The sequence below is a fragment of the Dermacentor silvarum genome, chromosome 3, assembly GCF_013339745.2.
Source record: "Dermacentor silvarum isolate Dsil-2018 chromosome 3, BIME_Dsil_1.4, whole genome shotgun sequence".
NCBI lineage: Eukaryota > Metazoa > Arthropoda > Arachnida > Ixodida > Ixodidae > Dermacentor > Dermacentor silvarum.
In genome coordinates, this window is record NC_051156.1 from 32,871,957 (window position 1) to 32,883,832 (window position 11,876).

Genomic DNA, 11,876 nt, shown 5'->3' on the forward strand with positions numbered 1-11,876 from the left:
TCGCACAGTGAAATTCGCCGTGTTAGCTTAGCGGTAAATGCATACGTGTAGCGCCGCTAAGCTCGACGACGCGAGCTCGATTCCCGGCCACGGCGGCTGCATTTCGATGGGGGCGAAATCCAAAAATACAGTTCTTGCCATGTACTTTGATTTTTGTGCACGTTAAAGAACCCCCGGTGGTCATATTTATTCCTGAGACCCTCCATTACAGCGTGCCTCATAATGATATTGTGCTTTTGGCACGTAAAACCTACGAATTGATCGAACTGTTCGTTCACTCGCGATCGGCAAAGACTGGCTCAAGATAATATCCTTCTTCCAAACGCTGCAACTTAAATTCCTAGTTGTACAGGCAACAAATAGGGCCGCACGTTACTTGTCTTTTGTGTGGTGGCAATCCGTATTTAATGCAAGCTGCGGTCATCGCATGTGTCGGTAAGCGGCAGGTCGCAAAGCAGCTGCCCGAGACGCGCGCGTTCTGTTTGTTGCTTGGCCATGCTTTCTGGGTTCACAATATCCAAGCATGCTTTAAAGTAATTGCCACCTTGCACATTCTTCCTGCTTCACTCTTCCAGCCAAGAATCTTCGTTTCGTGTAGTAGCCGGCCATCGGTGTGAGCTTACTTTTGCTGCGGTGGGACATTCGCCCGACGAGAAACTAAATTTGCTTTGGTGAGGCATGTATCGCTAATCCTTGCGCTCGTGCTGCTGGTCCCAAGGTAATCGCTGGTTACCGTGACCTGGGTTCCTTTCGCGGAGCAGTTTGTACGAGTGATTTCTCATGACCAGTGAAAAGATACCTTGCTCAATAATGCAATGAGTTGCCATGACTCTAGCATTGAATAAGGCATGATATACATTAAATATTTATACAGCATGGTATAAGGCATTATGCGCATATGTAATTAACACATAGTTTATTAATTTTATTGGCTTATTGGTGCCTAATGCATCTGTTCTTTCTGTTCCGACAGTGCTGATGCCACTCTCTGGAAGCCAAATTGAGAGCAGCCGTGTGTGCGCGCCTAGCGACCAACGAAACCAACCGCAATCGTCACCGTCTCTGCACATCTCTGCAAGCATGCATGACCGCTTTGTGACTGCACCATAGAGAAATAAATGTGACTAAATGACTGAACTCGGTGTGTACCTCTAACTCGATGTCGTATACAATCTTGTTGGACACCTCCGACACGCACTTGGCTTTCACTGTCACATCACCGCCCAGAATTTTTCAACACCACACACGTGTGGAAGCAGACGCTCTCCTTTCTTGAGGTTGCCGCCACGAAAAAAACTGTTGGCGTCGGCAACCGTCTTGAAATCGCACTGCAGTCTCTGCAGTCTTTGCATCGCTTTCACCCGCCGTGGTTGCTCAGTGGCTACGGTGTTGGGCTGCTGAGCACGAGGTCGCGGGATCGAATCCCGGCCACGGCGGCCGCATTTCGATGGGCGCGAAATGCGAAAACACCCGTGTACTTAGATTTAGGTGCACGTTAAAGAACCCCAGGTGGTCAAAATTTCCGGAGTCCCCCACTACGGCTTGCCTCATAATCAGAACTGGTTTTGGCACGTAAAACCCCATAATTTAATTAATTTTTTTTGCATCGCTTTCAGCAAGCAGGCGATCTGCCACCGTCGGAAGCGGAGCGCCGTGAGCACGAGCAGCGAAGGAAAGCGCGGGCGAAACAATGTAAACAAAGCGGAGACTGCACCGCGGAGCGACCGCGCTGCTTGAAATTTCCACATTGGCGTATTTCCATTTGCTAGTAGGTACAGCTTTTGACCGCTGGAGCCACGCTGCGCCGCTCGCGCGTACCATGTTTCGAGCCGCCGCCGTTGGAACGGAGGAGGCGTTGACGGAGAAAACGCTGGGCTGGTGGTGACTTAGCCTGCTGTAGGGATCGGTGGTATCATAAACGCATCACTGTTTTGATGATCCAAATATAATCTCACTATCAGGGAGAGAGCAGTCTACCTGAGTGGAACAGTATTTTTTTATTTAGGGTGTTGCTACGCTGCGCTCCGCAACACCCCAACGACCGCCGCTTCACGTCGGCGCCGGGGATCAAGCGACCGCCCTGGCAAACAGAGAGAGAAAAAAAAGGAAAAAGCGTGATATTAAGAAACAAAAATGTAAGCAGAGCTGGTTTCGAACCCGCGTACGCAAGATCCCGAAGCGAGCGCCGTATCCACTCAGCCATAAAGCCTTTTTTTTCTTTATTGCCGAAATAATACGTTACAGGGAATAAAACGTGGCAGCCAGACTTTGGCTACCGCGGCATTAAAATCTTTTCATACATACCAACACATCAAATACAGGGATCCAGTCTGGTGGATCGGCTAGAGCACGATACACATCTCGCACACGCACAACACTTTCGATAAAATGTTCGCGAACAGGGCGTACATTTTCATCAGCATGCCGATATTCCATTGTCGTTTTCCACAAGGCGTGGAGTCCCAGGACCATGATTGAATCGTACGGAATATCCTCGGATACGTCTACCGGCAAGAAACGAATGCCATATGGGTCAAGGGGTAATTGTTTCTTTAATGTGCGCTGAAGCACATCCCAGTGAAAGATTGGGTCCCAACAATCTAGAAATGCGTGCTCGATCGTTTCTGGTTTCTTGCATAAGGAGCAGTCAGTAGTCCAGGGTACAAAGATGCCTCTATCTTTAAGCCAGGTTTTAACAGCGAGTGTGTTCGTGTGCAACTGAAAGAAGAAGGTTTTAACTGATGGTTGTATAGGCATTTTCTTTACTCGTTTGAGCACATCCTGTCCTGGGCCTCCGCTATGTGGGATACGGTACAAGGGCTCTGGGAGCATGTTGTCCACTAGGTCCTTATATAGTTTTTCCTTCCTAACATTAAATAAATACTCTAAAGAAAATCGTGCGTTCAGCAACCTGAACGAGAGAACAACTTCGCGTAGGTACCCGGTTACAGAACCGTTAATCATTTCACGCGACGACACTATAAGTTCCGGGAGTAGTCGCCGCAGCCTCATTTGCATGACAGTACGGAGGAACTGGTGATTTTGATCCCGTAAATACACAAAGCGTGACACAACCTGTCTCGAAAACAAATGAACAAGACCAAGCCCTCCTTTCTTAACAGGGCGAAACAAATTCGTTCGGCTAGTCCGCTCCCAGGTGGATGCCCAAATAAAAACATCAAAAACACGGTGGAGTTTTTGTATGCTAATTCGGGATGCACATAACACATTCATCACATACCAGATTTTCGAAATTAGAAAAATGTTGCAGACAGTAGCCCGTGAAAAAATAGACAATTGCCTGCCTTGCCATGATCAAAGCATACAGCCATACAGGCACGCTTCGAAGGCTTGCATTCGTGCAAACCATATGATGGCGTTCGAGCGCCCTCGGTGAACGGAACCACCTAGAAACGCGGTACGCGCGAGCGGCGCAGCGTGGCGCCAGCGGTCAAACGCTGTACCTACTAGCAAATGGAGTGTTGCGTCCAAGGGGAGCTGACGCGTGCAGACGATAGTGCGAAACGAGTTTCCGGCTACACCGAATGCGAGTACGAAACGACCTGTCGAGCGGGTCCGCATGAAACCAGTTTCTCGGGCGCATGTCACGGAAGCGGCCGCTCTCATTGGTCTCCTTAAAGCCGCAACCGTATGCGCGCGATTTTCGAGCGTCGGCAACGTGAGCGGCAGGTTTTGCCGTCGCGGAGGGCGATCCGTCGCTGTCGCTGGTTTCTGGCCAGCCAGAAAATATCGCTTGTCGTCCGGAAGTCAGCGCGACGACATACGCTGGGGACAGCGATTGCGAAACAACATGGTAGCAATGAGTCTTCCCGCTTCGATCTGAATTCGCTGTTGCTGTGACCGCAAAAAATAAATAGTACGATCAGTCATCGCCTCGTCTCATCTCTAGCCGAGGACAAGGTATCGGCGCTCTCTTGTCGTTATTTTTGAAATCGGTTGTTTATTTTGACGCTGTTAGGCCGCAGACGCCACCGAGAGGCAAGAAAGTGTTTTAAGGTTCACTCACCAGATGGCGCCACGGCATTTTACGCTGGCGGCATGGGACGGATTTCCACTGGGGATGATAGCATATTTTAGCTACATCTAGATAAAACGTTGACCTTTTGATACGTTTGAGATTTCTTTACGCGCGCACGTTAGCATTTATTCGCGCAACAATGTAAATCCGTCGCTACTCTTTTTCGCGATGTCGCGTTCATGTGGTTGTTCCACGACGCGACACGACAGCGCCACAGGGTGTGCCTGTCGGGTCGCTTGTGGCTGTCGCTTGAATATCGAGTGCATGCGGTTGGGCCTTACTTCGCGGCACGCGGCAAACCGCAAAAATTTGGTACAGGACCGGTCGTTCCCGAGGCAAAAAAAAAGCTGCTTGGTGGCTGCTTGCGCACCGCGCCGCGCGCGTTTTGCTGCTAGTGTGTATGCGCCTTACAAAATATCCTTTGCTTTATCCAAAATATCCAAATATCCTTTACTTTTTCAGCTTAAACACTTTATCAATGATCTCATAATTACTCGCGAGGGTGTAGAAACTGCTATAGACCGTCTTCCGGTTAATTCGGCACCCGTACCAGATGACATCTGCGCAAAATTGCTAAAGCTAACAAAACCAGCTATATCACGTATCTTGGTCGCTATTTTCCAACAGCCAGTTTATTCATGGCATCTTCGGCTGGCTGTTTCAGAGCGCTCTAGACCACTCTCGCGAGCGGCTTTGCCTTCGGCTGGTTGAAAGAGGGTGCGCGCCTTGCGTTCGGCTGTTTTTTTTTTTTCGATCGCTCTCCTCCATCTTCGAGCGCTCTGAGGCGCTCCGCGCCGTGTCGTTGGAGCAGTCGTCGAGATGAGAGCGGTTCCAGCAACGTCACCGTTCTACCTGAAGTTCTTGGCGACGGTCCACCGTAGCGTAGGCAACCTAGGCCACAGCATGCTGGCGTCGCAACGAACGGCCGTCCCACCGGCGCGTCCGCCGGTTTAGCTTTGGATAGGCGAAACATCAGACGTTAGCAGTAGTCACGTGGTTTCGCATCTGCCATTTCCTCCTCCGAGAGCGAGTCACACCTTCGGCTGGCGCGCTTGTCCTCTACCTCTGAGTTCGGGGAACGCCGGATCTGCACGACTCTGCTTCGGGGGATGGATCCGACCAGTCGAGGATACCATCAGGATGCGTGCCTGACGCGTGAACAAATGCGCGCGCAATTCGCCTTTTTTAAATCTGGGGCCGTATTCTGAAATGTTCCACTTCGGCGACGGTTCGCTTTTCGCTGAAACTGCGAACTCGCTGCACGTGCCGCCACCAGTAGCCATCTTGCTCGACGAGACCAGTACATTCTGGGGCTGGCGCGAAATGCAGCATGTCGGCGCCGGCTGCAGCCGGGACACGCCGACGAACGCCGGATACGTCGGCCACGCCTCGCGCCGGACGTGCTGCGCTTTCGCTGGCGTGGCGTCGCCGTGCCGAGCGCGCTCGCGCGTCAACATTACGTCGGACTATAAAGTGGCCTTTAGAAGACTGTGCGCCTACCCCGAGTACCCGATACTTGGGGTCGGCTAAGTTTGGCTAAGAACCAGCCAAGCCAAACCAAGTTAAGCAAAGGAAAGCAAAGTTAAAGCTAGGGAGGGGTCACCAGCTTCGCTGTTTGCCCAGTCGTCGCACAACTTAGTGTGAAGCTGTTTCTTTTTTTGTACTAGCATAGCGTCACTGCGATCAAGCCAAAACTGCAATGGGAACGGATGCTTCGCCCAGCCACCGCCACGGGATTCATTATGATCAAGTTAAAATGTAGTCGTGCTCATTTCATACACACGAGCAATAACCTCTGTTGACAATGGCTGTCTACAAAGTACTTTGAACAAACCATTGTATTTATAATCTTTTAACTTCTGTTTCCCGACAGTGTCGAAATAGCTATTCAAATTATTGTCGTTAATAACGGTAGGCTGCCCTAATCTTTGACCTAGGTGTCTCTTAGTGGCACTAGCACCTCGGCTTTGGTGTTGTGTGCATTGGTGTGCGGTAATCAGGGATTTATAATTAATTCTAATCATTCCAGGCACTTCAATAACTCACCTTGTAGCTAAACTTATGCTCTGATATAATATCTATAAAGAAACCCATGCATTTTGTACTGTGCTATTTTTTTCTGATTTACTTTGAATTTACTCAGCTAATTAATTCTAATTATTCCAGTCACTTCAGTAACTCAACTTGTAACTAAACTTATGCTCTGATGATATCTGTAATGAAGCCCATGAATATTGTACAGTGCTATTTCTTTCTATTCTTTCTGAATTTCGTCCCCGGTCGTCTCAGGAGGTGAACCGGAAATGCTGCACAAGAAACAAGAGTGTCACTGGATGCTCGTGCCACTAAAAAGCCGTAGTTTCGCCCGAAAGGCGAAGCATCGATTGCGATAGCAAATTAGGTGAGAGCTATATGAAGCAAGGATAGTCGTTTATTGGCCCTATAAAGCTGTAAACATTTGCTTACTAACTCAATAGACACGCACGGTGCGACGCGTGCACAGGTAAACATGAACACATCTCGCTCGATGACCGTGAAAACTCGATGTGAGAACGCCGGAGTGTGAAAGCATGCCAGCAGCAGCGGGAAATTGACCATTGCGCTTTCTCTCGCCACGCTTCAACGTGAACTAAATGTCGAAAGCACAGCGCATACGAAGCTACCGACACTCGGCGCATGCATTTTGTCCCCATCACAGATCGCTTTGAAGATGAGGCCCGCGCGGGCGCGCACTTCGCCCACGTCGCAGATCGCTTTCCAGATACGGCGTCCGCGCGCCGCGTTGTGAGCAGCAACCGACAGAGCATAACGCACCCCTCTCTCCCTCTCCGTCGATTATATCACCGTTGGACTTTATAAGGGACCTCACGACGATGGCGACGGTGACGCCGACGGCTCAAATGCCTATGGGGTGTCCATATAATTGTTACCGCAATAAAACTACACTGCTACGACCCCCCGTTAGCGATCAGCGGTGCACTCCGTCATTGCAACTTGCTATGAAACGAACAGAGTTTAATTACCGAGGAATACGCGCGGTCATTAGGCACCTAAATCCCCCCCCCCCCCAAAAAAAAAAACATTGTGCAGAAGTCCCGAAAATGATGCTCAACCGGCTGCTTCCAAGCCAGCGAGATGGGAGGGCGTGAACCTTGCTTTGATCCGGTGCTTCTCCTCTCCCCCTGTTCTCATTCGCTGCCGTCGCCGCGCGTGAGGGGCGAAGCTACGACGGAAATTTCACAGGTGATTGCGGCGCAGCGATACGCACAATATATAAAATGATTTCAGAAGTCGAATAATACTGCGACCATTTCCTAAACCCCCACAAATCTTCTCGGAACATGATGCTAAGGTACAACGAAACACTGTGTGTCAATTAAACTAAACCATTTTAGAAATGCAGCTCCCTTGCATATAAATTCACACAAGGCATGCTTATACGCAATCGTCAGTATTCTTAGCAATAATATAAGCTTCTATGACCTGCCTTTGCAGTTTCTGGACTTCCTACTTTACCAGCCGCGGTGGCTCAGTGGCTAAGGCGTTGCGCTACTGAGCACGAGGTCGCGGCGGCCGCATTTCGATGGAGGCGAAATGCAAAAACGCCCGTGTGCTTGCAAGGAAGTATTTTTGGGCTAGTTGGTTCATCATCATCAAGTAAGAAACAGCGCCAGAATATTCTGGCGCTGTTTCTTACTTGACGTGTGCTTGCGTTGTACTGCACGTTAAAGAACTCCAGGGGGTCAAAGTTAATCCGGAACTCTTCACTACGGCGTGCCTCATAATAAGAACTTGTTTTGGCGAATAAAACCGTAGAAAGAAGAATATGTGCTTTAAAAATTTCGCTTGCACCCTCAACGCCTACCCTTAATATCACGGTAGCCACCCTTCTTACTGCGTACAGCCACGCTCTGCTCCCTTTAATTTGAACAGCGCCCCGTCTGCCCTATGTACACTCTTCCACAGGACAAGGGGATGTTGTAAACGACACTGCAAGCACACTCTGTGAAGCGTGCTATTTGCTACACGAGATACGCCTTTCTTTGTACATCACTGTGCACACTTTAGCCAACTTGCATGGAGCGGTGACAACCATTCTTACCCTAAACCGAATGCAAACTTTCCTTACATTGTGTGACAGACGGTGAATGTTGGGCATTTCATGAAGTAGCTTTGTCTCAGCTCGAAGCTGCATTTTCTTTCCATTCACTTTTAAGCTCTGTAAAACTTGCTCACAGGAACTTCAAATTAGAAGTGATGGGTAGCTCAGGCGCTCAACCTGGCTTTCATCAACCCTAAGTTAACACGATTTCTCACGTGCAGAACCACAGCAAAACATCACAATGACCATTTTTGTAATCTTGGAATATGCACTTTTATATAGTAACAGAGCTTTTCTTGGTTTTGGACTGTACACCCAGCACACATGACCGGGCGTACGATACAGTCGCAAACAAAGGAATTGCAGGCAGCTGTTAACTGATTTCTCATGGGTGAAGTTTAGAGCGCCAGAAGCTCGGGAAGCCTGCTGAATTACCACTGAAATATTATAGTCGAAATTGCTATTGCTAGAGGCACGGACGAACACTAGGTAATCATCTGCGTACCTAAGTACACGCCACACATCTAGTTGGGAAAGAGATGCATCACGCCTACGGTCAAGACAAGTTTTATTTACAACATGCACAAAGTACAGTGTTGAAGGCCACCCTGGCAAGAAAGCTGTAAGTAGAGCACTGCACAGGCTCGAGCTTACCCTAAAGCCCGGGCCCGGCCCGGCCCGTGGGCTGGGTCGGGCCGGGTAGGGCAGTATTTTCACGGGCTCGGGCCGGGCTCTGCATAGGCTTTTTGACCCGGGCCCGGGACGGGCTCGGGTATTTTGACGCGGGCCCGGACCGGGCTTGGACTTTCTGGTGGTGCATGTTGCAGCGAGTTATCCTCACGAGTCTCGACACTGAAAAACATGTTGCCCCGGCGCAGCTGGAAGCTAGCAGTGCTACTCCTGCGTCCTTCCCTTTTCTTCTTCCATCATATTTTGCGCTGTTTCAACAGAATGTAAAAGTCCAGAAAGACGGAAGTCGCCTCAAACCAAAGGATGCCATTGTATTCCTGACCTAAATCAATGCAATTAATGCTTTCAGCGCGTTGTAAGCGCGTTGGCGACTTGCTGATTCTTCACAGGCGAATAGGTAAAACGATGACTGGCAAGATAATTCGTCACGCGGCTGAAATATGGCACTGCGTCCATCCATGATTGCACGCATGTTCTCAACCGGCCGCCTATCAGCAGCTCATTACGCTGCACCATGGAGGAACGAGAAGCTTTCTTTCTCCATTTACTCGATCCATGCGCTGCGCTCACGACCTATATACATATACATACATGGCTGCGCGTCGGCTATGGTGTACTTGAATACGGTTGACTGCGACGAGCGGCTGGGGCGTCGCATGCTTTGCACTGAGGCGACCGACGTGGAAAAAATACTGTGGCGGCGTGGCGATAGAAGTGGATTGGGCGGTATCAAAGACGCGCCGTTGGAAACTGCTGGCGATACTGCTGGGCAGGGTCATTCGTACTACTTTGCACGCTGGTATTAGCGTTCAGACCGCTCAAATTGTGTTCGTAATTGCATATTACATGTATTTATACCTTAAGAATCAATTCCTTTCATTCTCTTCTTTATTTTAGTTTTTTAATACCACTCGGTGGTCTTTTTCTGTCTCGGGCCGGGTTCGGTCCGGTTTCGAGCCGGGCTCGGGCCTAAGGTAAAGAGGTGGCGGGCCGGGCCGGGCGGGTAACGTAGATTATTTCCGGGCCCGGGCCGGGCCCGGGTCTCGCCATAAAGCATTTGGTCGATCTCGGGCGGGCTGCTCGATGTAAAATCGGTCCCGGGACGAGCCCGGGCTGAAAAAATCCGCCCGTGCAGTGCTCTAGCTGTAAGCATACAGCTTGACGAAGCCACCACCAGGCAACAGCAGCAGCGCACACATCCGCAGTGCAGACAATAAGTTTGCGTAAGTAGCTTCATTAATGCAACACGTGGTATATACATATGTATACATATGCGCTTCCCTGGGCATAAATACCTGTATACGCATTACGAGCGCATTGAAATTCGGGCAAATAACATTAGCGCCAGGGAAATATATACTGTTACACTGTTAAAAATGAACATTAATAAGAGCAATAATTAACAGCAAGTTAAGCAACAGTAAAGAATGTGCCCGTGCAACTCAAGAAACGGCATTAATATACATGTGATGAGTACATTCTGAACAGGTGTGGACACAAACTAATTTACAAGTTTAAAACAGTCAGGTGCGCGATACATATACCGAGGCACTGAGCAGCGGGGCGACCAACGACCCTTTGCATATTCCTTTGTTGCATTGCGTGTAACGAACGACACGCCAAACGCTACACAGAGTGTGCTTCGGGTGTCGATTACAACATCCCCTTGTCCTGGGGACGAGTGTACATAGCGCAGACGGGGCTCTGTTTTAATGAAAGGGCCCGAGGGCATCGGATGGCTGTACGCAGTAACACTGGTGGCCACCTTGATATTCGTTGTAGGCGTTGTGGGGGCAAGCCGAATTTTGAATACACAGCCTTCCTGTCCAGATCAAAGGAAAAACTGCAAAGGCAGGTCATATAAGCTTATCTTATTGCTAAGAATACTGCCAATTGCGTAAGCGTGTCTTTTGTCAATTTATATGTAAGGGAGCTGCATTTTTTTAAATGGTGTAGTTTAATTGACACAGTGTTCTGTTGTACCCTAGCATCATGTTTCTTAGCTCACGCGATATATCTGTCTACGTATCTGCGCATGCCAGTGACGCGATTCATTCGGTATGCAAGCTTACTGTGCGTGTTGGGTGGGGTGGGGTGATTCTGATAGGGATAGCATGGAAGCGCTTTAAGACTTTATTAGAGTTGTGTGGCATGCGGTGACTTGATGCGTATTCATATAATCTCGTTTTCTTGTTCCTAAATATAGTTGGAAGTTTGCACCCGTCCTGTACGTGCCTTTGTTCGTCCGTGTTCTTCTCTTACGGCGTGCTTTCGAGACAAGTTTGCGCGATAACTTCAATAGTAGTGCGATACCCCGGTCTGAAGGCCTCCTATTTTGCATTATTAGATTCATCAACACTTTGTTGTTTCTAACAAATCCTGCGCAGAGTGGTTTTCTTGCAGACGATGAACTTTCAGCGTTCACTAATAATGAGGTACATACTAATAATAGTCTCTAAGGCAGGGCGAAGCAAATATTGCTTGTCGTGAAAACACGCAATCTGTTTTTCAATTGACTGAAACGGTTTCGAGAGCTAGAAAATTACCAGGGAATGGCTTACCAAAAGCAGAATAGAGCGAAGCACAGCACTAGCAGTAGGTGCAACATGTTCTCCGGCGGAGGCTTACGGTGCGAGTGGCAGATTTGCCGGCACACAAGTGACAGGCGCAATGTGTCACGCGCCCCTCGACGGTTTTCCTCAAGCAGAGCTATTTCAGAATATCCTCCATGTTGGCTTTCCTCGTCTTGACTTACCAATTTCATGACAGCACCTTAGCGGCTACGAACTTTTCCTGCTAAGAGTGAAGCTATAGTTACTACTTTTATCGGGTTTCACTGGTGCGCCTTAAAGAAGCCTGCACGATCGAAAACAACTCTACAGTGGCTGTGCAACTTTCCGCATTCACTAATAAGGGCTCTAAGGCAGAGCGAAGCAAATATTGCTTGTCGTAAAAACACGCAATGTGTTTTTGAAATGACTCAAACGGTTTCGAGAGCTGAAAAATTACCATGGCATGGCTTACCAAAAGCACAATAGAGCGAAG

At 49.0% G+C, this 11,876-nt stretch overlaps 1 protein-coding gene across 1 annotated transcript in view; it reads right to left on the minus strand.

Annotated features, from left to right (window-relative positions):
• LOC119444283 (cytochrome P450 3A9) overlaps window positions 1-11,452 on the minus strand; it is a 647,396-nt gene extending 635,944 nt beyond the window's left edge. The window contains exon 1 of the mRNA XM_037708706.2: window positions 11,393-11,452. Coding sequence (XP_037564634.2) covers window positions 11,393-11,439 — 47 coding nt within the window. The 5' untranslated portion in view covers window positions 11,440-11,452. The remainder of the gene's footprint in view (window positions 1-11,392) is intronic.
• Between the last annotated feature and the right edge of the window lie 424 nt (window positions 11,453-11,876).